General features: G+C 37.5%; 1 protein-coding gene across 4 annotated transcripts in view; it reads left to right on the top strand.

Annotated features, from left to right (window-relative positions):
- HELZ (helicase with zinc finger) overlaps window positions 1–27,322 on the top strand; it is an 84,814-nt gene that overhangs the window by 29,748 nt on the left and 27,744 nt on the right. For 3 of the 4 annotated variants that reach the window (XM_048324104.1, XM_048324102.1, XM_048324105.1), the window contains 10 exons: window positions 349–456; window positions 760–1,057; window positions 4,309–4,576; window positions 9,098–9,431; window positions 13,195–13,325; window positions 15,651–15,830; window positions 16,348–16,452; window positions 23,053–23,231; window positions 24,802–24,920; window positions 26,347–26,492. In XM_048324104.1, coding sequence (XP_048180061.1) covers window positions 349–456; window positions 760–1,057; window positions 4,309–4,576; window positions 9,098–9,431; window positions 13,195–13,325; window positions 15,651–15,830; window positions 16,348–16,452; window positions 23,053–23,231; window positions 24,802–24,920; window positions 26,347–26,492 — 1,868 coding nt within the window. The remainder of the gene's footprint in view (window positions 1–348; window positions 457–759; window positions 1,058–4,308; window positions 4,577–9,097; window positions 9,432–13,194; window positions 13,326–15,650; window positions 15,831–16,347; window positions 16,453–23,052; window positions 23,232–24,801; window positions 24,921–26,346; window positions 26,493–27,322) is intronic. The other variant, XM_048324103.1, reaches the window with a different exon arrangement.

The following is a 27,322-nucleotide window of genomic DNA, read 5'->3' as shown; positions in this document are numbered from 1 at the left end:
GGGTCTTCTGGGCCTCATTGTATCACAGATCCTTTTTTCCAAATGAAATCTTGTTCTACTTCAAAAATTTACAATTAAGTTCATTATTGAAAATCAAGTCTTGTGGTTAATTGTCCCTAAATGATTCTGTTCTGCACTTACACAGACTGATCTGGTAGATTCAGCTTGCTTGTCTCTGCATTAGCGCGTATTTACATTAATTCCTGAGTGGGACTTGCATCAATCCTGCATGATCTGCGAAACCATTCTTTCCTTTTTCTATTGAAAAAATGCTACCTTTTCCTGAATGTTTGTGTTTTGATACTGCCTGTAGAAGTTTAATGTTATCTTCCTTTTCTTTTAATCTAGCTTAGTGAATATGTAGAAGGAGTGAGAGTAGAACATAATCCTGAGCTGTCAGTAACTGTCACCACCAAAAAGTCTCACCAGACATGGACATTTGCTCTCACATGTAAGGTAGGACTACTTATTTTTTAAAAGTGAGTCAGTAATAACTAGAATGCAACCCATAACCTTTTGCAATTAAGATTTCAGTTGCATCATTCTTAACGTAGAGAAACTTCCTAGCACCATCCCTTCTCTTTTCTTTTCCAAGCAGCTCTGGTGATTATGTACCAACTGTCCAGATTTCTGGAAATCAGGCAGAACCTGTATCTGCTCTGAGAAACTGGTAGTTCTTATTAACCCTCTTTATCTGATTGCAAATGAAGTTATTCCTGGAATAATTTCTGTGTTTCAACCTTTGCATTTCTTTTCCAGCCTGCAAGAATGTTGTATCGAGTGGCACTGCTTTATGATGCCCATCGACCACACTTTAGTATCGTTGCAATATCTGCTGGAGACAGCACTACCCAGGTATCACAAGAAGTTCCAGAAAACTGTCAGGAATGGATAGGAGGAAAGATGGTCCAGAATGGAATAGATCATTATATATACAAAGTCAGTATAGCCTTTAACACAGAAATCTTTGGGACTTTTCGCCAAACTGTGGTGTTTGACTTTGGATTGGAACCAGTCCTCATGCAACGAGTGATGATTGATGCTGCTTCAACTGAAGGTAATGTATTAAAACTTTTTTTTTTTTTTTTTGAATAGTGGAGATCTTTCATGCCATCTCTTTCCTTTTCAGTTTTGGGCAGAACTCTGTCAACAGCTCGTGAATGTTTCGTACTGTATGTTATGTTCTTCACAGATATGAATATAAATAGTGGGCAAAAGCTTCAGAGGATCTAAATCAGGCAGATAATTGGCATATGACTTACTCTGTGTTAAATATGGTTCCTAAGTATTATTAAAATGCTGGGATTTTCTAGTTTGGTATGTGTCTGAGTGCAGTACTGCAACTTCTGCCTTTATAAAAACACGTTTATGTTTTTATAAACATTCGTATATTGATGAGGACATTAAATATGTCAGAAAAGGTCGTTAGAGAAATGAAGTGTTTCTGTATAAGAATACATGGGGTAATAAACCCAGTAATTAAAACAGATTATCTGAGAAGTTGGTTTGTATTTTTTTCTCCTCTTGCAATATCTGACTCGGATTGTCATAGGCAAGAGACTGAGTATAGGGTCGTAACTCAGTAATTTGCTGTTGACATGAATTTTGAAAATGTAAAGGAAGTGTAATTATATTTGTATTTTCAAGTAAAAAAATGAGCTATAAGTTACTCTAAGTGTTTAATCTATTTATTAAACTGACCTATGTCTCTCAGTTCAAACTTGAAATAACTCCAGTACGAGAAAAATGCCAGAAAATGGAAAGATGTTCGAAGAGGTGCAAAAAAAGAAGGAAGGACTTTGATTTGTGGTGTAAGAGATAAATATAGGTCACTGTATCACTTGGCAGTAAACCATAGGGTGGGATACAGGATCTTAATTTTTAATGAAAACTTGAGAGATAAAAACACCAGCAAAACAGAATTACAGTGCTGGGATTTAAGCAGAAAGAAGAACAAAAGGGAAAAGGAAGGAAAAAAGATGAAGCTGAGAAAACAGCAGTTCTCTATTCCTGACCTGTATTTCGATATAACATTAACATTTGCAACATTCACAGAACGAAGCTGTAAATAGCAAATACCAAAGATCATGAACTGATCTTTTGAGATGACCCAAGCACTTGCAGCCAGGAGCAGGGGACTGTGCATAGTGTAACATCTCTGGAAATAGAGGGTATGGCATTGCCAGGGAGAGGCATCTTGGAAGCAAGGTCTGTTTGGGAGCTATTCTGTGATCTCCGTGGAGCATGTGGGTAATCACAGGCTGCCTAAGCCACTGAGCCTGTGGAGAACAGACACTGCCTTGTAAACCTGGGTAAGATCAAGGGAACCAAGCCATGACTTACTTGCAGAGTCAGAGTTCCTGTCAAACCAATCTGTGGTCTGGTGCCTTAAACCAAGTCCTAACCACAGGGATCCCAGAACAGCCAATTGAATTCCACATGAAGGTGATGGATGAAGTGGAGGTAGCAGTCCCCGGCATTAGGTACTGCTGTTCCTTCCACATATTGCCTGTCTGTGTGCACAGGGACACTGAAGTCTTCAGGCAGGTCATCACTAATACTTATTTCCTATGGAAAGGTGTTAAGAGTTTTACAGATAATTTTAAGTACAGAATCCTGGGCTTTTTGCTGTGTAATCTAAGAGGTGTGTAATAGGAAAGGGAAAGGGATAACTGCATTGGATCTGTGTCCAGTTCCATTGTTTCTTTTACTTTTTGGTATATATAGATTGAGATATTGTGGAAGTGCTTTTCTAACAGAAAGATGCCCGATGTTTCTACATTTGCATGTAATTCAGGGCCCTGTCTGGATGTTAAGGCAGGAATGAAAGGTCAACATTAAAGTATTTTAATGGAGGAGCCTGCATTCTGCATTTTGAAATCTTTATTTACAGCAGAAAAAGGGAGCTCTACAAAGTCTTCTGTGCACTGATTATGTACTAACTGCTCTTTAAGAAAGTGTCACTGTGTGTGTGCAATCTGTGCCAGGAACTGTTTATGTCAGGCTTCCAGGGAGAGCCTCTCCAGTGCTGCAAATTAAATGGCTTAAGCAAGGAGTCAGTCCCAGCATAATTACTGAGCTTTTGGCATCTGAGGTGTGATTTGTACCAGAGAAAGCTTCATTTGTGGCGATGTTATTTCAGACACACAAACCACATAAACTTGGACTTTTTCTTTCCATACAACTGTAGCGACTGGTATGGTTCAGGCTTGAGGGATATATTTAAATGTGTCTTCTTAGTGAACACATGAGATCAGTGAGTAACACAAGCCATGTTCCTGTAGTCATAGTCAAGCCGAATGGAGATTTCTTCTGCTAAAATGCTGGGGTTTTTTTCTTATTTAGTCTAAAGACAGTCAAGATGATGTTAAGCATTTAATTTGAATTTGAAAATGTCTTTTTTGCACATTTTCAGCGTTGGTGTGATATCCTGGATACCTATGTTAAATCTTACTCAGAGATTATATATTAATATAGCATAGCTTGACTATAAATGCCAAATATTTTCAGCTCTGCAATTTAACTGCAATTCTGTTAACTGATTCACTGTTGTCATAGTGGTTTTGTGGTATTAATGGGTATATTTTAGGTGGCTGTAGACAAGTGCTTGGTCTTCTCATCTAAGCTATGTGGTCCCTGAAATCAGGATATACTGAAAAATTAATTTCCTTTTAATTTTCTAATGTTATATCATCTTAGGTTACATTTCCTAAGTTCTGCTTAGTAAAGTAGCTTTAGCTACTTTATGTAACTGTCTGCACCACACACAGATTCGGGGGCTGGAGAATTTTTTAAAAGGCTTTCACAGTGTTGCAAATGCGATGATTCCTTACCAGCTGGTTTATCGACTTGTTTTGATGACCTCCTAAATTTTATAATATATGTTTTAGGGTTCCTCACTATTTAATGTTTTCGAAATGAGGGGATGTTGCAGTTGAGTTTTAAAGTGTATTGTGGTGCCAAGTCCTTCAAAGCTGTTGGTGATTGTTAAAAGTGCTTTCTTTGCTTGTCTTTATTAATTCTATTTGCTATCTATAGAATGTTTTATTTTCTGTTACTCTTGGAGAGCCTGCTTGCTCTCTGTGCACACCTGAAAAGTAGGGATGGTAAGTACCAGCAATGACTTCCTAAAGGTGCTGTGGGCAGAGGAGACTCCTGCCTGTGTTTAGTTCATTGTTTTTCAGGAGATTGGTTTTACTAGTGGGTTTTGTTGGATTGTTTTGTTTTTTTTTTTTTTTGAAATCAAAGCAAACCACCTGGGGTTTGTAAAAACAAACCACACCTTCCCTGTTCTGTCTGTCCACGCAGACCTTGAATACCTGATGCACGCACGGCAACAGCTCCTGACCACAGCCAAGCGCTGGGATTCCACATCTAAGACTATTGTAGAGTTTGAGCCTAATGAAACTACTGAATTGGAGAAGAGCCTTCTCACCAGATACCAAATCCCTCTGTCTGCTGACCAGCTGTTCACACAATCTGTCCTGGACAAATCATTGACCAAGACCAACTATCAGTCACGGCTCCATGACCTCCTTTATATTGAGGAAATAGCACAGTATAAGGAAGTTAGCAAGTAAGTGATTCCTTTATAAAAATATTCCTATTAAAATGGGGGTGACAGCTTTTTTCGTTAAACCTACCTGCTTCTTTAAGATACTGAGGCTTCCTGTTTCTTTGAACTGAACCTGAACAAAGCAGGGAATAGTACTGTTTGGTAAAGGTCACTAGCACTTGACAGATATAAATTACTGCTACTTCATTGAAAACAAACTGTGTATCAGTCTGTGCTTACAGTTGCAGGCACTAAGCAGCTGTTGTACATGGTTTTGTTAATTATTTTTGTTTCTAGTTTTTTGTCCGTCTGTACAAAAATATATTAATAATAGTTATGTTTTTGTTCCTGTGTGAAAGTAGGTTATAGAAAAGGAATATGTAAAATCTTTGTATAAAGAGTTGAATTGCGGGTGATCAGATTGATCTTGTGATGATGTGGCAGCTGACTTTTATTTATTTCCTAAATAGGTTGACACCCAGTTTCTGAATAAAAGTTCCTAATAAAAGGCATATAATATACATTGTTTGGTTTGTTGTGTCTTTAGGTGTTACGTACATATTACCCAACTGGTGTAGATGCTTGAAAAATATGGATTTAGGAAGATGTGAAATTCCCACTTACCGACCTTCATGTGAACTTTTTTTCTGTAGTTTAATATTCGTGATCAAAAATTTTTCCTGCATTCATGTGGTACTAAAGAGTTTTAAAGTGTTGGCACTGCTCAGAATGGAAAGTCTAAAAGATATAACATCCTTTTAGCCTAATTTGGTAGCAAATTCAGTTCTATCAATTACTGAAAGTTCCAAATCAGGAAGTCTTTTTTAAGATGAAGAACTGTTCCTGGAGCTATAGAGGTTCAATTGAACCAACCCTCTAGAACTTAGAAAAAAAAATACTATGAGTCTTGTATTTCTAATTCTTTTAAACCAGAAAAATGGTTCAATTTATTTTTTAAATTGCAGCTGAAGGGCAGTATTTGAACTGTTTCTTATCTTTTATCACTGCTGCACTCTGCTCTTGAGCTGGAGTCTAACATATGGAGGAATCATGCTTGAACACTGTTTCCAGCGTACAGAAATATTCTCCATCATGCATATTTATAAACAGGTTGACTCTTCTAAGGCCTTTTGAGAAAAAAGTGGATTTAAAGTAAATATTATGAAATATCATCAAAACATGAGCAGTATTTTTACCAAGTGGATTTTCACCTGGAGATTTGCACTCTCATGCCTCATAGGAAACCAAAGAGCAATAAACCTGGAGAAATGAAAGAAAAATAATTGTATCCTGTATGTAATGCTTCCCCTTTGGACTATTTGGTGCAGCAGTAATTTATTGCTTGATAAGTTATAAGTAAGTGTTAATAATGTTCTTGAAATCTTCTGTTTTGATAGTGTTGATGACAGAAATATTCTTTTGATCTTGTAGCTGACCCACTTCATTGCAACAAGGCTCAAACCAGCAGACGTTTCACTCCTCTGTGGCTAAGATCACACACTTGGTATTCTCTAGTGAAGTGTCAGGGTTGCAAGCCTAAAAATGGGCTGAGAAATCCAGATGCAAGTGGGTTCTAACACCTCTGAAGTGGTGCCATGAGTGACTGTTGATGAGCTGTTGCACTTTTAAAAGGGTTTGTGAATGTACATTGTAAAAGGAGTAGGATTGTCAGTGTGGTCTCTTCTGACAACACTGGAGTAACACGAGTGTCTGCAGCTCAGATTGAAGTGGATCCTTGGTTTTTCAGAATGTTGATGATTTCCCACTTTCTAGGAAAGTGCTGTTACAGACTTTATGTGGAATCACCTGAGTGGAACTGGACAGTATTGGGTGAAAGTTGCAGTGGCTCTTAAGTGTCTTGAATTCAGTTATAAGGGAGTTCTGGATAGTCTCAAGAGAACCTTACTTTTAAATCTTGTTTATTTTACTATTTCAAGAGGCATTTATACAAGTTGCTACACATGAGTATCACAAAATAGACTAATAAGGGAGTCACTGCTGTTGAATTTCCAAGTACAAACACACTGTTTTTGAGGAAAAGCAAAGCAGTGTTCCAATCTTGATAGTAGTTTGGTTTTGGAGAGTGTTAATATCTGTTCATGGTTTTAAAACTCTTCCTTTCTCTCTTGCATATTGAAGAGAAAAGCAATATATACTTGCTAGAGTGACTAGAACATTTTCTTGTATGAACATTTAAGTGTGTGAGGTGACAGACAGCTCCTTCCGTGCGCCCAGAATTACAGAGCAGATTTATCCTCAAAGCTGTGAGTGTGTCAAATGCTGGCTCTGATGGAAAATAAGTTTGCTTTTGTCATTACTGTGTCTTCCATTGATCACTCCCCAGGCAGGTGTCCCACTGCACACCCTGATCCCTGCAGGTGTCGGTGTCAGAACAAACGTGCTGAATGTGCTTTTGCAAAGTGGCACCTGGGGCTTTGGCCAGGATGGGTTTATTTGCCTTTGGGGAATTTATTTTTTGCATTGGTACTGGATGATTAATGATTTATGAAGTCATTCTTCATAATTATTCTGTGGTTTTAAATATGAACAACAGATTTTCTTATAGCTGCTTCACAAACACTGCAGGTAGGTTGGCATTTGCAGTGCTTAGGAAGAAATAAAAGATTTTTTTTGTTTGTTTTTTATAAGCCTGACTGAAAACCTTATTTTGTCTAACCCTGCAAAGCAAGGGTGAGAAATGGATGAAAGAAGCAACTTCTGATTTTTTAAAAATCAAATCCTGAGAGGATTCTGTAGTTTTGTAGCTTGCCAGAAGGTGTCAGCTTGCTCAATGGAAATTGCTTGATAATCTAAACTTTAGATTCCCTTTAGTGCAGCAGATGCAGTTCAGTCATTTATGAAAACACTAACCTGTGCGTTATCTCAGAAATGCAGTAAAACTGTTTTGCAGCACGTTTTTATAGATCTGAATTTCAGCTGATACATATTCAGCAGCATAGGAATCAACTTCAGGGAAGTTTCAGCAAAATAAATTCACAATAGCAAAGGATTGTATCTCAGTAAGAATTCCCAGCCCTTGTTTCTCAGTTAAATGTTTTATATGGTATTTTAACAAGGAGATATGACCTGTTTCAGATGTTGCTGACTTGCTGATAGCTTCTTTGGAATAGTGCAGCACTTGAATAGGAGAAAGCTTGTTTTTTGTTATGGATTTTTTATTGGCCCATGTGGAAATGGGAAAGATTGGGTGAATGCTTTCACTGTAGCTTGTGCAGTAACATTTGTGGTCAGTGATGGACCAAACAGATCCCTCTTAGGCAAGAAAACTTCCCTTGCTTTTGGAGAGTGGAGGACTGGGAAATTCGGCTCTGACAATGCCCATATTCTGTAAAGAAGCAGCTGTTACCACATGGGGGCAAACTTGCAGTTTTTGTGCAAGATTCGTGATTTGCCAGATCTGAAAAAATGTATTTGATTGGTTTGGTAGATGTTTAATTACCAAGCAAGCCAAAATGTTGGATTTTATTGTTAGAGGCTTATGATTATTGATACTGCAGGGCTTAAATGATCAATTACCAGTTTATTAGGTTAAAATAGAAATGATAAGAAGAACAGATCAAATAAAACCAGTATGAGTATGAAAAGTATTACAAGAAAAAAATGTATTTTCCCAAGAGTTTTTATTTCATTTGTGAATGGGTTTTACTTTTTTTCTGTAATTTGTTGCAAATTTAGGAAAAACTTGCTGATGAGAAAAGAACTGAATATTGTTACTGTGTCAGACTTTTTTCCTCCTTTGTTCTTTTAAAACCAGGTTGAAGCAATCTGTTTAAAAAACCCCAACACACTAAGACGAGATTACTTTGTATTGGTGAGAGGTCAATAAAGTGTGATAATAAGTCACTTTAATGTGTTGTGCATGTGACTTCTGGAAAATGATAACTGCAAAGGATGAATTTGTTACATCACTGATTACAGGAGGAAGCTGCTGCTAATAGGAGTTCTGTGGATAGATGGTTTATAGGGCTGAACCTGTGGTGCCCCTCATTTCAAATAAAATTATATCATTTTAATGCCTACAATCTGATTTGTTTCAACACATTTTAATCAATCCCTCTGAATTATAGGTATAATACCATTTACCTTTTAAGATGGAGATTGCCCTCTTTGGTGTGCAGCCTGGAAGATACAGATGGGATAAATAGGAATCTTGCTCTGTTCTTTGCCTGCCTGTCTCTCCTTGCATACCTAGCATAAGATTACAGACTATTTAAATAGAAATTTTTACTGCTTTGGGAGATGTAATTTATTCACACTAAGCTTTTTTTGGTATCTAGTATTTGTTTCTCTCTTGTGAGGGTTCTTTTTTAAAACTTCATCCTTTTAAATACATACTTTATGGGCTACAGTAAAAAGGAAAAAGTGTGGATATTTGACAGCTGCATACTTACGAAGGGTCAGTTTGACCGTACTTGTTTATACTTAAAGATTAATTAATGAAGTGAATCTTCACTCTGAATGCATGAAATTTCAGAATCTTGAGAGCATTTTTGCACACTGACTCGATGCTTTCTCACTTAGGTTCAACATAAAAGTGCAGTTGCAGATTGTAGCAAGCTTCATGCTCACTGGTGTTTCTGGAGGTGCAAAATACGCCCAAAATGGACAACTTTTTGGCCGCTTTAAGCTCACTGAGACGCTTTCTGAAGACACTTTGGCTGGACGGCTGGTGATGACCAAAGTCAATGCTGTTTATTTATTGCCTGTCACTAAAGAAAAGTCAGCACAGACCCAAGGAACCAAAGAGAAGGTTTATGAAGCGGCTATCGAGGAGAAGACAAAGGATTATATCTTCTTGAGGGTATCCAGGGAATGCTGTGAGGAGCTGAATCTCCGGGCCGATTGTGAAATGCAGGTAGGTCTGGGTGGAGGTGGTTGTGGTGTCAGAACTCTTTGCCTTGTGTTTGCTTTGGCTCCATAGTTGATCTTGTTACCAAACAGAAATAACCTCAGATTAAGGTCTCTGGAGTTGCCTGGAATGAATGCATTTTCACCAAAGGTTTATCTCTTCCCATTTATTTTGTTTGGGGGAAACATATGCAAGAATTCTAATGTCTTAATTTAACATCAGTAATTGGTCTGGGAAGACTTATGTTGTTCTGAGCTCTTGGTTTTGTGTTTGTTTTCTTAAAACGATAATTAAACTTACTAATTGATTCTATTGGAAACTTGACTGGAATGCCAAATGAGCTGGGGCTCCAGGAACTGGCTAATTTTCCCTTGAGTGTCTTACAAATCTTGGCCTGAGGCAGCAGATCTGTTCTGCATTAGAAATCAGGTCCTAAAGTTGTTTGTAAAATCATTTAGTACTTCATACATGTGTCACTGAACTGGTGGTCAGATTCTTAAAGCATTACCTATATTTGAATGAATTTTAATTGTGAGGAAATTTTTTATGATGAAGTATTAATTGAAATTTTGGAAAGCGATCCTCAGGTTAGAACTGAGGAGGTTGTAATTTGGATGTACGGAGTTTTTGTTAAAGGTGCTGGAGATTTTGCTGCTCTCTTCAGTAGAGTTGATATTCTGTATGTGATTCTCAAACACTGATAACTGCTTTGATTTCGGTGGATTTTGGATAAGTTGGGTGGTTTCTTTCCTTTTTCTCTTATAATTAGTCACAGAAACTTGGTGGTGCCTTGTTCACGTGCTGTTCTGGTTAAACTGTAATAAATACACAATTCTGCTTTTATCAAGTAAACCATTCATAAAGGTGGGGCGGAGTGAACTTTAAAGCACCGTGGCTGCTGCCACTCTTTTATTTTTGGAGTGGTTCCTCTGTTCTGTGTCTCGCTCTGTGAACCTGGCAATGGATTAACTTCCTTTCCCACTGTTTTCTGATTGTGGAATGTATATTAAAGCAGGTTACGTCCCTCTCCTTCCCAGATGGCCTCATTCAGTACTCTGCAACAGCAAATAGAGCTATTAGATTCCATCCAAGCAGCATTAAAAACAAAACAAATCACAAGCTGTTAAGAAAGGGGTGAATGCAGGTAGATAATAGGTATTTAATGCCAGGCACCTTGCTTGGACTCCCAGAAGGGGCTGTTAAAAGTGTCACCCAGATGAGCATCACAGTTTTTCTGCATTTAAATTACCCTTGTTACATTGTGTGGTCTTTTGTCAGCCTGGGGTCTGTCTGGGCAAAGATACTTTGCCCAGATAGATCAAACCACGAGTTTGGGACCATTGCCATTTGAGTGGCAGTCTTTCCCAACATCTGCAGGATGTGGTTGGGGAACCAATCAGCACTTAGTAGGGATGGGTAGGAGAGAGCTTGGGAAGGAGCTCGAGCTGCCCCTTGGGCAGGATGAGCTGTGCTGTCACTCCTGACGAGTGCCAGAGCTGGGCATGGACTGAGGGGCTAGGTAGCACAAACTTCACGGTGGGGAAAAATAATTCTTGAATTTTTATGTATCCTATTTAAAAAAAGTTTTCCTAGCACTTACACACACCTCAGTGAGTTCCATGCTTAACGTTGTCAGATTTGTTACTGCCCTTGTCTTCAGACTTACGGTTGTACATCTTGCTGTAAAATGTGATAGTCAAGATGAATATTTAATGTCTTTATATCTGCCAGAGATGGAAAGTTAATGGCTACACTCTGCAGGGATACAAGCAAACATTGTTTATTTACAGCAAAGCTAGTGATGATTTTACATGCTCCATAATGATATGAACACTGTAATACTGAAATAAGAGTAGGAAAAAGAAAATGCTAATTTACAAAGCCTTTTGAAGGAGATCTGCAAGTAGTAAACATTACTGGTGCACCAGTGTGATGCCTGTGGTAGGAAGGGGCTTTGTAGGCAGATGAAGGAGTGTCAGGTACAAGAAGTAGTTAAATCTAGAAGGATAAATTATTCCTCTATATGAGGAATTCTCCTCCATAGGAGAAGGTTCCTGGGAGAAGTTTATATGGCTTTGAAAGAGAAGGGATCACTTTTCTTTTCCTTCCTTTCATCCTTCCTTTTTAACTGACAAGGACTTTTTAAGGTTTTTTTCTAAGTTGTCAAAAAAAATTATAAAAGTATATTCTAGTATTGCTTTGTGTTTGTTGAACTTTCTGGTTGGTAGCACTAATTACCAAGAGATTAAAGTGTGATTGAGTAAGAGCAGACTAACAGTGAATCAGTGAATGCTAGAGGAGAAAATTAGTAGATCTGAGACCATGCATGGGGTTACATTTGGAATGACTGACACCTCCATGGCTTTTCTCTGGGAGGACATTGGGGCTGGACCTTCAGTTGGGACGGACCAGATTCAGCTCATCTTTGCTCTGTTTCTGTTCTTCTCATCTCCTAATTGGTAGGACAGAACCAGCTTCTGTAAGGTGGTTGTGAAATCTCTCGGTGCAGATGGGCATAGAAATTGTAAAGTAATTGATATTTCCAGGTAAATGAGGGGTGCTATTCCAGACAGGTTGCAGTAATGTGGCTGCTGTTTGTAACATGTAACACACTTATTGTAAATCTCAGAAAGGGACTGATTTACTCCCATTTAATCAAAAATGCTTATTAGACTTGTAGCACAGTAAATACATAAATATATAGTGACAGCAGTTCTTTGGAAAAAATCTAAAAATGTGTATTAGTCACTTGAAATTCTTCAGCAGCTTTTGGTGTTTTTATGCGGGTTTTTATTAGTGCAGATCTGTGTCAAATTTTGTCTAAAGGCTTCTGTGTTGTGAACGTGGAGTTCTTCAGCATAATGCTCTGATCAGATTCATTTGTTTCTGGAGAGATTAACAATTGCAAATTTAAATATGTGTAAATGATAATCTGAGTGAACTGTTTTTATGATGATTTCCCCAGGAGCTGCTTTTATCCCTTGTTCAAATTTAGATTGTATTTTTCTCTTTACCCTTTCAGTGTGTGTATGTGTCAACTACTTTCACTATGTATTGGTCCATTCTGAATTGAATCGGGAATGTTAAGTGCTCTCCGTGATGCTTCTGGCTTTGTACCAGAATTTATGTTGGCAATATCTTTTATTTACTAGCATTAAAACACGTGTAATTGAGAGACCAAAACCAAGAATGTATTGGTAAGCAGCTGATTGTTAGAAATGAACTTTTGGAGAGTTATAATAATTGAACAAAAATGACAGGTTACTCTATTTCAGTGTTTGACTGGAAATAGTGTTTGGGGTTTATCTTTGCTGGTCACACATCTGATTTATATCATCTGTTTATCTGGTAAAATTTCTGGCCTGACATTTTTTTGAGGTTGTTCTTACAATAAGAGATGAAAGCTTGTTTTTGTAAAAATAATGTTTTAGGTCAATAATATTTTCCAGAAGTGTTTTTTGTATTAAAAAAACAGTTCCAAGAATGCTTTCCCTTGAATTTTTTTCAGAAAGTGGAATCTAATCTAGAAAGTCAAACAACACAATTAAATTAGAAAAAATGCTGTATTTATCTTAGATGCAAAACAAAAAAAAATTAGCAAGTTAATTTTATCATAGATCTTTGGATTGAATGCTGTTGCTGTTTTCTTTTGAGAGCCAGTGGTCTGCAGGAAGATAAAAATGTATCATGTACAGCAAAGTCTAATGAGCATTTTCTAAATAAATCCTTTTTGTTCACCTCTCCATTTATTAATTCGTTTGTTCTGCAGGTTGAACTTCAGTTCCAGTTGAACCGCTTACCCCTCTGTGAAATGCATTATGCCTTGGACAGGATTAAGGACAACAGCATTTTGTTTCCAGATGTCAGCATGACTCCCACCATACCCTGGAGTCCCAACAGGTACACGAACACAAACACTTTAATATCAAAGATTGGGTGGTGATGCAGCACTGAATTTCTCAGAGCAGATGGCTGAAATCTGTCCTTGAACGGGAGACAAGCCGTGCTCCTCATTAATGGTGAGGGGTTCAGAGGAGGGAGTGGAGCTGTGCTAAATAAAACAAGAGGAATGATCCTCCCAGGGCCAGAAGCTGCTGAGTGGTTTTCCCTGGGGCTGAGCTTGGGGCTTGGAGGCATCACAGTTCTACTGTGGCTGCAGAAAACAAACCTGCTGCTGTTAATTACTGTGCTGCCATCCTCTTCTGAAAACATGATACTTTATAGGAATGGAAGTGCCAGTTCCAAGAGTTTGCTGTGCAGGATCCCAAGCGTGCAGAGTCCTGTTTGCAAGGGCTAATCCATCAGTACTTCTTGAGCTTCAGTGAGCCCAGATTTGGACATATCCCAGAGGGTGCGGTTATGGAAGGTGTGGGAATGATTCTTGAAGGACCAGCCCTGCTCTTGCAAGCAGCCCAGAGATTCTTTCTATACGTCTCACAGTTTCCTTTATGAAATGATAAACCCCTATGTCATATAAATACTTCTGAAGAAACTTAAGGCTGATGCAGCGATGCAGTGAAAATAGTTTTTCTGGAAGAAGAAGCTTAGGGAAGAGAAATGTGAGGCTGTGTGGCTCAGGGAATATGGTCAGTATTCTTGCTCTTGATAAAAGAGGCATGAGGTTTCTGTGCTTGGAGACCAGGGAAATGAGAGGAATGTGGAACTGGCAGCCTGTTCAGCCTGGGAAGAGTGGTGGGGGGTCTTGAAGGTGAGAATTAGGAGTGTGATTGTGATGCAGGACAAATCAGGAGATAGCCCAGGGATTAAAAGGACAGTGATCTGTCAGAAAGCTGACACAGTGAGATATTGTAAGACAAAAAACTGGAAAAATTGTAGTTTGTCTCTGGAATTGTGAGAAGAACAGATCCAATAAAAGAGTGGGATCAGTGTTCTGGGTGGGATGATCACTGTGTGCATCAGAGCTTTGACAGTACTGAGAGGAAGAAGGAAATAGGTTCTGTATAGAGTTACACTACAAAGCTAATGGAGGTCAGTGACAATCTGTTCACTGACTTAATTAGGTTTTGAGTGAGTCTTACAAGGAAATAGTGTTTAAGAATAGTTTGGAAGTAAGTAGTGATTTCAATAAAAAGGAGGTAAGTCAAATAGGATAGAACTTTATCTTCTATGTACATATCAGTTGCAGTTGATATGTTGGTATAATGTTTTGTATTTTTTGTATACATAAATAATATACATAATGATTGTAGTTCAGTTTAAAGTCAGTTCCATCTGGTGGTTTGATTTGTCGTTCCTTAAGAATCAAAACTAGCTCCAAACTGTCTTCCTCGTTTTTCTTCTGTTTTATGTCCCTGTTCCTTTCCAGTGTTTCTTAGTCTCTTGCTAGCTTGTTGTTCATAGGCATCTTAAAAGTTAGGAATTCAGTCTACTCCCTCTTGATCTTGCTCCCTGTTGCAAACTACTACAGAACAGAAACTTTCCCAGTCTGTAAGTAGTGTGGTGCTTGTACCAAAGCAGATCACATTACTAAAGTATGGCCATATGTGCAGCAGTGACAGGTGTTTTTTACTATGCATGTCTACTTTTAAATCTGTCAGTGGGAATACTAAAAACTCTGTCAAGAATTTTCTGAAAGCATCTTCCTCCCAATCCTGGCATCACTAGGCTGCTTACAACAAAAATCCTTTTTTTTCAGAGTGCTTTCCCATTAGAGGTATGTGCCCTGGTGATCTTAAAAAAAAAAAAAAAAAAAAAAAGTAAAGAGAAGTTTGTAGTTAATTAGTAGCCAGTAGTTTTTAAATTTGATTGTAGATAGCTTCTACCAAGCCCCGGGGTTGTGTAACTGTTGACTTTTAAAGCTGACAATGTAAATGCAGGGAAGAAACATAACTAATGTAACTAATATTTTGCATGATAATAGTAGAAAATCATTGTATGTTTACTTGCTTTTATTATCAGGGGATGGTGCAGTATGTCCTTCTTCTAAAATGTGTGCTCTGCAGGTTAATTACTGTTAGGTGGGATGATGTAAATTGAGAATAGGTTGAAAAAAAAAAACCAACCCAACTGATTTATTGTAAATACCAAATGATTAAAGCATGTGATTGTTTTGTTGATTTGTTTCATGTGCCTCAGTGACACGAGCCATACAGCAGCTCTGTAAAGGCTCTTTAATGCTTTTGAAATCTTCCCTCATTTAACTTCTGCCTGACAGTGGATTGTGAAAGCTTCTGTTTTTAACCTCTGTGGCCTCCTTTTGCACAGACAATGGGATGAGCAGTTGGACCCTCGGCTAAATGCAAAGCAGAAAGAGGCTGTTCTGGCTATCACCACCCCACTCTCCATACAACTGCCTCCTGTTCTTATCATCGGTCCCTATGGGACAGGAAAAACCTTCACTCTGGCTCAGGCAGTCAAGCACATCCTCCAACAGCAGGACACCAGGTGAGAGGGGGCACTGAACACAGAGCAGGACTACACTAGCAGAGAGGATGTGATTTTTTGCTTAAATTCAAGTGAAAGGTAGAAATACAGAATTTCCACCCATCTTAGAAACAAACAAAGCCACGCCACCCGTCATCGTTTGGGATGACAAAGTAATTTTATAATCTTAGCCTGTATTTGCCATTTAGAACAAAACTAATTAAAATGGAAGTTACATAGAATGGCTGTAATTTGCTCGGCATGGGGAGTTTTGCAGCATGGTAGATAACAAAAGCTGTTCTTTGAAATGAAGTCTAGATTAGTAATTACAAAATGATTATTGAAAAAGTGTTTGATGGCTGATAACTGGAGGATTTGAGTTGAGGGCTGGATCATGGGAAGAGCAGTGGGTTAGGGAGTAGTTTCATGAAGAGGAATGTGCAGGAAGATGGCCACTGTTTCCTTTTTTTTGTATTCTACTGCTTTGAATTGTTTTCTGTTTCTTCATTGCTTTTTTATTTGCATCCATTTATTCCAGCAGGATTCTCATTTGCACCCATTCTAATAGTGCTGCTGATCTCTACATAAAGGATTATTTACATCCATATGTAGAAGCAGGCAATCCCCAGGCAAGACCTCTCAGGTATTTTTTAAGGCTTATTATGTATCTATAAAATACTATTCTTAAGAAAAGGTGTCTATAAAAAACGGTTAAAGAACTTCTAAAACATAAAAGCATATCGGCATTGCCAGCAGTTCTATTAAAAACAGCCTAAAAGGAATGTGAAATACTGTAACATAATTTTGGGTCATTTGTTAAATAAAAATAAAGACATCCTTTTTTAAGCTTTTATTATTCTGTTGATGAATGTGTCTTTCCTAATGAGCAAGCTTTTGATATGCTCCTCTAAAAGCTACTATGATAAAATGAACTTTAATTGTATTTCAATTTCTGAAAATTTTGACTTACATTTACAAGGCTGATTTGGAAACTGGGGCTCCCCACCTGGCTTCTTGGAGAAATATTTTGATGTCATAGGAGCTACTTATTTAGAGAAAGTAGTGAAAGTAGTTTGGCCTCTTCTGATAAGTCAATTTGAAGTGATTGTATATATGTATATGTTGACATGTACTTACCATGGGTGTTTTGGGGAAATTAGTTAAGGAAAAAAAAAAGAAATGTAATCTTAAGAGCAAGGAGGGTAATATGAAAATAGGAAATAGTTAAGAAGGATTTATCTGCTCCTGGGAACATTTTGCTCAGTAATCACAATGTATACTTTATACTGCTAACTTGGTATATATATATATAATTTTTTTTAAATTATGGGCATCATTTTCTGAATGCCGGTGGGTGAATTTATAATATTACTAAGAAAATGACTCTGTGTTTACTTGCTAGCTATTAAAAGCCATCCTGGACTTATATTTTATGCAATGTCAGTAAAGCCAATGAAGTTATGTGAAAGGGCTACATTTGCAACAGGTGTAAATTCTCTTAGGTCTGTTGACTTTAGTTGCCATGTGACATTTTATGGACACTGAGGATCTGGCCAAGGGAAAGAATGCAGCATATTTTTGAAAAGATACCTTTGATCTGGTTGTGTTTTAACACAGACTGTCTTAAGGTGATTTGTAAAGCACTTTGGGATGAAAAACATTATGGAGTCTTAATTTTCTGAAGGGAAAAAAATGTGTGTAATCGGCTCTTCTGCAAATATTGAAGTGTGATTTAACAGTGCAAGGAGTTAAGTACAGTTCTATTGTTGCCAGGCTTTTGCTACCTTGTTTTCAACTGTGTAGTCCAGTCTCAGAAATATGAAAAACATAAAAAGTGGTATTTTTCTTATGGTTAAAATTTATATGTGTATTTGCCAAGAAAATCATAGCACAGTTAAGTTAAAAGTCACGGAATGTTTGAATTCAGTTGTTGTAGTATTTGTTATGAAGTCTTCAGAAAGGGCTGCTGTAGATTGTCTGATGCTGTTCAAATAGTCAGGACACCTCTAGAAAAAAATTGAGGTTTAAGAAAGTGGAGGCACCTCTGGAGCTGGATAGATATATTAACAGATCCACAAGTATGTATGGTTCAAGTAAAAAATCTGACATATAATTATTGTTTGAGCACAAAGTGCATGTAACCTGCTCTGGAAGGAGTTAAAGGTCAATTTTTCTGAATCAGAACTGGAGTTGTGTGAGACTCCCAACTCAAAATTAATTATGGATGTACCTCCCTTCTTGACTGTAGTAAAGGTGTATTTTCAAATGAAAATCATTACTGTTAGGTTAAACAGGGTGATCTGAGCCTCTTGTAGTATTTTAAAGGAAACATCAAGTGGAGTGAAAGCAGTTAATTATTAAAGGTAGATGCACTGCGTGCAGAATTTGTTGTGTTTCTAAATAACTGAACACTTAGCTGTAGATTTTATCCCTTATTTACTCTACAAGTGATGAGTTGGCTTAGTGGGGAGCAGCATAATATTTTATAATATTTATGTTGTCTTTAAAGAAGGAAAGCTAAATTATTTAACATTTTGTACTGAAAACCGTGTAGGTATTTCTGTAGGTAAGATGTACACTAAATAAATTATCCTGTCCAGTGATGTGACGTAAAAGTTTGAGAAGTAGAGTTTGTGGGGTTTTTTGTTTAAATATCATGTTATAAATTTGTATTTTTTCTTAATAAAATAACTTTCTATGCCCTTTGGAAAATGCGAAGTCAGAATGAACACTGAGAATTTATGTTAAATCTAAGTTCTGCACCTAAATGAAATACCAGTTAAGCCTGAAGGCCAAATTCTCATAGTCCTGATGCCCATAAACAAATTATTACCCAGAAAAAAAACTGTGCCCCTGGGTTTGATTAGATGAGTCAACTGTATTAGGGGCACACTCCAAAACTTGTCTTTTACTGGGGAAACTTGACACTAAAACAATTTCATATACTTACGTAAATGAATTCAGAAATGTTTCTGAAGGAATGAAACCCAAACCCAAGCTACAGCTGGGAGGAGAGAGCCTTGATTAAGTGCTTCTGTTTGATGGTGAGACACTTAATTTTTTAGTGTGCAGGAGCAGCCAGGCACCTTTAGATGGTGAGTCAGAGCTGTAAGAGGGAGTAATTGGCTCCTAATTTGTATATTCTTTTTCTCTGTGGACGTGCCTGTCTCCCTCAGCTGCTAGAACCTTCTGGGGGTGGGTGCTGAGGTAGGAGAGCACTGTAGCAGGAGAATTCAGATTACTACCCTCTCCTAAAAACTCCAGGAAGCAGATAGCAGCAATTCCTCTGTATGTTTCTGGGCAGTGGTTGAGGTATTATTTTAATATTAATTTGGTATTATTTTACTTGCATATTTCAGATTTAGTTGTTTCCATACACTGATTTTGTATGTAATACTTAAGGGAAAAGGAAAGAGGTTGATACAGCCTTTATCTATGTATTGAGTATTTTAATTTATTCCTAAGCATGTGCTTGCTGACTGTCAGTTCAGCAGTGTCAAAAAATAAGTTGATTCTGTTGAAAATATCTCACTGAAACCCCTTCAGTTGATTTTTTTAGTACTTTGATCATAACATACATGTGTAAGTCTTGCATATATCCTGGAACCAGGTAGCTTCAATATGTGGCTGCTAGCTAAGAATTATCCAGGTTATAAAAAATGATCCATAGGAGCCAGAGTTGAATTAAAAAAGAAAGCAAACAGCAACCCAGACCAAAAACCCCCAGCAGTTTTTAAAAGACCATTGCCCTTTTTTCCAAATGAGTTCTTGTACTGAAAATGGAATTAATTTATCTTACCAAATGTTAGTTTGTAAAATAAATGAGTCTTCTGCTAGTTACTTTATTCTTGAAACTCTAGCTTCTATCTTATCCATCCTTAAAGAAAAAGGGATTAAGGAAGAGAACTTTCAAGTTGTAGGACAGGTTCTTCACATGTTTTCTGCATCCAGAGAACATATTTGTTTGTGAGAATGAGCCTCTCATTGGAGATGGATCTAAAGAAATGGAAGAGGGAAATCAGGTGCTTTAAAATTTTTTTTAGGCTTCTTGGGACTAGTTAGATTTCTCTTTTTTAATGGTCTCTTAACAGAGACATGAAATTAGCCTGCTAGATTCCTTTCCCTCTGAGTTTCTATGCTCTTTTTACTTGAGGGATTTCAGGTGAGAAGTGACAGCACAAAAGCTGAGGAGCTGGGATTTAGCCAAGAAGGGTTTATTGGAGCACAGCCTGAAGGAGAGAGTCCTGGAGAACTGGGAAGAGAACTTCTGTGGAGAACTGGGAGGAGTCAGTGTTTTCCAGTTCACAACAGGGAAGTTTGGAAGAACTGAAGTTTAGTCCCCACTCCGTTGTAAGGAGTCACAAAAGGAAGTTGCTGTTGAAGGGCAGGAATGCAAATGAAACTCTTTTTAGCCTCCCTCAGAGGTTCTGACTCCAGACTCCCCCTTTATTTAATTTTACAAGTGTATTTTAAGTGGCTAGAAGGAATCCCAGCCTGGAACTACTTGATTTGACTGACACTTAGTTGAAATAGTTGGGGGAGATGTCGTTTTTGATGTCATGGCTGGGAAGGCAATGGAAACACAGGCAGATCAGCTGACAGCTTGTTGCATTCTTCGGCTCATTGGCTGGAGATGCACAGAAATTAAGGCTTCTGTTGTAGATACCTAGATGCCACATGTAGAAATAAAGGTGAGCTGAATTTCCACAGGACATGCAGATTCCATGCGTGTTAACCAAGCATGAAGTACAGTGGATGTATTCAGTGCCTTTATTTGCAGAAGATTGAGTCCCTAATCTATAATCTTCTGGGATTTCCATTTTGAGGCAGTGCTCCATGTATTTGCCAGTAATTTCACTGCTTGTGGTTTGGGTAAACCTTACCCTGCAAGGTTTTCATTTCTCCAGAATTAAAGTCTTGGTATGAGGCATGTGATAGGAGAAAATCTCTCTTGTGAGCTGTGGCTGGGTTTGGGTTGTGTGGCTGCAGCTTTTGCCCACTTTGTACCCAAATAATAATAAAATGTGTTGTAGGTACTAATGAGTGTTTAGTAACTGCCTGACTCTGCTGGAGTTAAGGGACTCTGCTCATGCAGATTTAAGACTAAACATTTTAGAAGTTTAGTCTTCTTTTTAATCAGAAGCTAAGGGCATGTTGCAGGGTGAAATGTTATGATGTGTGTTAAGCTGGTAAACCCCATTTTTGTAATTGGTTTTTCCAACCTTGAGGAAAAAACACCTAATAATGAAATTATGGGTGATTTTATTAGCCTGAGTTGCACCCGAGAAAGAAAGTCCTTGTTCAGTGAGGCTTAACTTCTATCACGACATTTTCGAAGTAGTCACATCTGTCAGGTGTTTTTATGCCAGTGGTGAATAATAGCTCTGGGATACCTTTTTGATCTCACATCAAAATAAAAGAAATTAATGGGTAAGCAGCAATGCAGTTTGAAAGGCTGTCAGCCAATCTGTGAGTCACCCACAGTTGAATTTTTGTAATAAAAGACAGTGCAAGGTATAATAATGTCTAATAACCATAATATTTTGCATTTCAATAGCACCTTTCATCCAAGAATCTCAAAGTGCTTTACAAACATAAACTCCCAATAAACTCAGTAATGCTCACAATACTCCTGTGAGATGGTGGGTATTACCTCAGTTAGGGTTGGGAAAGTGAAGCACCCAAAAGCTGAGGATATGTGGAGCAGGGTGATCTCAGTTCCACTACCTTGTTGTAGCTGTTAGGCTATGACTTAGTGTAATAACAATTTATCAAATAAAGCTCATCCGTTTGATAGCTGATAACAAATAAATACATGGGGGTAACAATAGAAGCCTCTTGTTCTGAGAATGACTCAGGAGTGTGGGGGTTGCTCCTGCACTGAACCCAGTTTTACCTGGAGTTACCTGTGGTCTCCAGGTGTGGATTTGGGTTGGTTATGCTGTCAGATAAAAAGTCATTCAGGATACTGAAGTGTCTTTGCATTTCATTTCGTCCAAAATGGATATTGTATCTTCACAAACCAAATTTATTCTAATCGTAGTACTCGTTTCTCTCACATTATGTGGAGCTCAGCTGTAATTTTCAGATGAGGGTGGACATGTGATATCCAGAGTCCAGCCAGTGCAGTCATGTTTTGCAGTTAGGTGCATAGTTACACTTTTCCAAACACTTCATTAATGATTTGGGATTTGAACTATGGGTGCAGGAGAAATAAAATAATGAATAGATAAACTGAACAGCATTAAATCCCATATTTAGAAATGAAATTAATTAATTTCATCTTAATTTGCTTTGGAAATAAATCTGAAAAACTTTAATTCCAAACTTTAATATCTGTACAGGAATTTCTTGTCGTTTGAAGGTTCTACTTCAGATTTGTAGCTCTTGATAGAGATGATAGTGTTGAGGAACACCTGATGGAGGTGTCACAGGGCACTTTTATCCAGCTCCTTTGCATATGTTTGGGAGTCATTCTGTTCACCCCTGTGGAGTTACTTGTACTCCTGTTTTCTGAGGCACAGCCTTTGTGTCCTCTGTTTCTCTTCCATTTAGCTAAACTGGCTGTAACATGTCATCCCTTCCAGAGAAAAACTCGTCACTGATCCATCCCATGGGATGGTGGTTAAATTGACCTTTATGTATCATCGAAGGATGCTTGAAGCCCAGTCAGTGTCCTAATATTTTAGGCTCCAGCCAAACTTCTGGCACCGTTCCCTCATTCTTTTATCCAGTGTATCAAGTTATGACCCTGTATGATAAAAAGATGAATACAACTCATGTTTGGTTCTTAGAATTCAGACAACATCCAGGATGTGTGAAAGGAACAACAGGATTTGAATATATTTCAAATATCAGCTGCAGTGGGTGAGATGTGCAGCCCACTGTCAGTTCCATGCTCTGGGCTATAGTTACATTTCAGATCAGGAAATATTTCTTTAAAATGACTTTATTTTAAATTTAAAATGAAATAGGCATTGATGTGAGGGTCACAGAACATAAATGTTCAAAGACTTTACAGATTTCTATATGTGAATTAAAACCTGCTAACTGTGTATGTAATACTGCACTGCAATAATAGAAGGTGAATCAAAGACATTTTAGCATGTAATTCTGCACAGTTGTGATGTTTGCTTCTTGAGGATGATGTTTATTTACCAGAAAACAGAATATTAGTATTTGAAATATTAGACTGTTGCTGTGTTCAAACCTCATAGAAAATAAGCCCCTTTTTCTTTCCTAGGGTATATTTCCGAAATCGCTGGGTAAAGACTGTTCACCCAGTTGTGCATCAGTACTGTTTGATTTCAAGCACACATTCCACCTTTCAGATGCCACAGAAAGAAGACATTCTTAAGCAACGAGTTGTAGTTGTTACTTTAAATACATCACAGTATCTATGTCAGCTGGATCTTGAACCAGGTAAGATAATTTCTAGACAAGAAGTATCCAAGCTTGAGAAGTATCTTCCTCTTACCAGTGTTGGTTCCTTACCCAGTTCTTGGAACTGTTAAAAAAATAAAGTAAACAATGATAATCTTAAAATGCTCTTTTGTTTTTTTATGAATAAATGTTTATTACAAAGCTGTAAACTGCTGGCATTCTAATTAAACTTTTGCTTATTCTTTTTTTTTCCTTCTTTAAAAAAATTTAATAAAGAAGCAGTACTATCTGTGTTCTGGTGTTTCTGAGATCCAAGAGGGAAAAGTCTGTTTGAGATTCTGACTTTGAATATTATGCTCATTAAGGTCATTACTCAGTGGAGCATGTAAGCATAAATAACAGAGAGCTTTTTTCCCTTGTTTTGTGAATTGTTTAGCTTTGCAAACAATTCCCACACATACAAGCCCTGTCTTTGTTAACATGATACATTTAGGGTTGTTTTCTAAACTGAAATATATTAGACTGATTTTTTGGGGCAGAGGCTGCTTAGGGTTTATTATTTTCCTGATCTCCAAATTAAATCCATCTGCTTTTTGGAAAACATGGAATTTCTTTGCATAAGTTGTTAGGGTTGGGTTTATATGGCTACATTTAAGCATTTGTTGCAACAGAGAAAACTAATACGGAATTATGGTAAATATTTTTGGGTCTTTAGATAGAAATAGCTGCTTTGTTTGGCAACGAGCTGTGTACAGTCATGCCATAGCAATGTGTGTGCAGCTGTATGAAATTCATATTTTCCAAAGAAAATTGCTACATTTTTATGTATGTAATCTTAATTGGATGGTACACGAAGTCCTCTAATACTTTGTTTTAAACCTTAATATATCACAGACATCAATGTATAAAATCACTTCTATACCTATCCTGAATTTAGATTTCATAAAATATAAGTCTACAGTGGCCAAGTTTTTTCTCAAGTGCATGTTCTTTAGTGCATAGATTCCCACCAAACCTTTGGTCCAATATTATCATAAGATTGAATTTAAATTTTCCTTCAACTTCTGTTCCTTTTTTTCCCCCCCAACATTCCTTTAAGCCCATAACCAGCAAAGTGCTCAGGTATGTGTGCAATTTTAATGGGAAATTTAGTACATAAAATAGTTAATAGGACTCAAGTACATGAGGAATTCCTTGTCATTGTCACTGTACAAAGCTCTTCAAGTCTCATGGTGGTGAAATGACTTTCAGATGTGAGAAACCTCTTGAAGGATGGTCTGCCAAGAGACATTTCCTCTTGGTGTAAGGAGGGCTCAGATAAAACATGTTTAATTTCATGTGTATCACAAGAAAGAGGCAGACCTGGGTTGCTCCTGCTGATGTCACTGGCAACCAGGTGACCACTGTTGGTCATTTGATGGGTTTGAAAATTGTTTATGTAATTTTCAGTAGTTGCTAGGAATTAATTTGTGTAATCGTACATTTTTTTTTATTCTAGTTTCGGTTACTGTCAGAATACAGAATGTTAAGTTCAAGTTTTTGTTTTGTATCAGTGTTCATTTTATCATATTTCAAGTTGCATTTATTTGCTGATATCTCTGTTTTACAGGGTTTTTTACACACATTCTGTTAGATGAAGCTGCTCAAGCTATGGAGTGTGAAACTATTATGCCTCTAGCATTAGCTAATAAAAACACAAGAATTGTCTTGGCTGGAGACCACATGCAGGTAAGAGCTATGGAATTTTTGAGTATGAAGTGCATATGTATCATATTTTTATTTATATATTTGTTTATCTGCACCAAATCATATAATAGATGGGGAAGCCAAGGAGAATTCCAGGGATGTTATTTGAGTAAGATATGGTGATAGTTATTATAGTCAGGAGTTTATGACTGGTATTCCCCTGTTGATTCTTAAAAGAATTCAAGAATATGGAGAATTAGGGTTTAGAGAACTTCACATTTTTATTAGAAGCATCTAATCTGGTGAAGATTTGAACAAGTGAAAAATGGGAAACTGAAACTAGCCAGTGCTTTTATATTTCTGCAAAGTGCCTGGGAGCTGCTTGGTGTGGAGAGTTTGAAACACTGATTATGCCTGTCACTTTGCAGCCTGTAGGCATAGGAAAGCATGCTTGGAAAAGTCAGCTTTACTTGCTTTATTGATTTAGGCCAGATTTATTTGTTTTTATAGATTAGCCTTTAATTCTCTTCACATCTCACAGTAGCAGTAAAGTGGATGTTTGCTTTGGTACAGTAACAAACTTAGAATGGTGTTGCCACCTATGATTTAATACTGCTGGCTCATTTAAAGTCATGATATTAGTAATGCCAAGGGCTGAGGCAGTGCTTTTTGAATATTGCTCTCAAAAGTGCTTCTCAAGAGTTTGGAATTCTTACTTCAGGCTTGATCTCGTCAGCCCAACTGGGTGGATGAAGTCTTGACTGGGCTTGTGTGTCCCAGGCTGCTCTATAGCTCAGGGTCTTCCAGAAGATTCCCGATCAGGTGTCCAGTATTTAAATTTCAGAAACTAATATTTAGCTGAAGTGAAACTCAGAATCTGAATCATATGAATTCAGAATGACAAAATAGATTGGATTTATTTCTACACTTTGAAATTGTATTTTAAAAATCTGTTTTTCATCATTTTTGGTTCTATTTTTACTACTGTAATAGATGCTGGTTTTATTGTTAAACAAGCCCAGTAGGAGTTTAGTGTGACAGAAAATAGGTCACTGGGTTTCTGTTTTTTCAACAACATTTCTATTTAACTTTTAAAATAGTATTAAAAATTCTTTATTTTCTGATCTGTACTATTTGTGGTAATAACTTAATTGTAAAAGTGGTTGTCAGAATAATGGTGTAAAGTCATTCTAAACACAGTTTGGAGTGTTGAACTTAAATATAAGGTCTCTTTGCATAGTTATTGAATATTTTATTGTTCCTTTAAGACCATGCTGGTCTATTGTCACTTTGCTGGTAGGAAGGAGCATTTCTGTGGAATAGCCGTGGTCTGTGTCTTCCAACTATGAATGTACAGTAAAAGGAAGGTTTTATTTTTGGTTTGATGCAAAATACATATGTTGGGAGCATGAAATTCCAAGTCCACCTATTTAGTTACATTTTCTTTGTGTGTGTGTGTCTATTACAGCTCAGTCCTTTTGTCTACAGTGAATTTGCCAGGGAGAGAAACCTTCATGTTTCCTTGCTTGACCGACTCTACGAGCACTACCCTGCAGAATTCCCATGCAGGATCCTGCTGTGTGAGAACTATCGCTCCCATGAAGCAATCATCAAGTAGGTGTGAACTTTTTCACTGTATCATGTGCTTCTTCTGACTGCTGTGAGTGAACAAAAGAGCCAAGCACAGCTGAAGTGTCTCTGTCATGAAATCTTAGTTGTTTCAAAGTTAATTAGTAATTTTGTGTTGTAATTTGGTCTCCTAGAGCAGATGCCAGAGGGACAGACCCCTTCATTCAGGTGGAGATGCTTTGGCTGCTTGCGCACTAAACCAAAGAAGAGCCAACTTTCCCTTTTTAACCACTGTGCAGTCTATTGTATAGGCTCTGTGCTTCTTTGAACCATTTCAGAGTTTTAGATTTACTGGGGTGGGTTATCTTGGAATGGTAAGCTGTGGGCAATGTAAGGAACATATGGATATGCAACTGTGAATGGGAAAAATAGGTCAAATTTTGAGCATACTTCTTTACTGTTGACATCTTTTATTACTTCTTTCAAGACACATTAATCAGTGGGTTTGCATTTTTCTGCTATGATAAACTAGTGGCTGCCAGTGTAATGAGCTCATCTATGAGCTGTGCTGGAAAGAATAAGTGCAATCATGGGGAAAAATGCTAAAGTTTAAATCCTGGCTCAGATATGTACTGAGGAATATTATGTTGGTATCCAGTCATACTAATTAGGTTATCACTGTGTTCAAAGCAAAAGCAGAAATATTTAAGTGCTCTGGGGAATCTAAAGTGAGAATGTAAAATATTTTTTTACACAGCTTGATCTATCTTCACTTTATGGACTTTGTAATTATAGGCTGAGTGCTGCTAAATTTCTTACACATTGCTTGAGTTTCTGAGTTTGAAATGAGAGAACATCTGTAAAGGAAGGGATCG

Source organism: Corvus hawaiiensis, chromosome 19 (assembly GCF_020740725.1).
Source record: "Corvus hawaiiensis isolate bCorHaw1 chromosome 19, bCorHaw1.pri.cur, whole genome shotgun sequence".
NCBI classification, from domain to species: Eukaryota; Metazoa; Chordata; class Aves; order Passeriformes; family Corvidae; genus Corvus; species Corvus hawaiiensis.
This window is presented reverse-complemented; position numbering and strand designations above follow the sequence as displayed.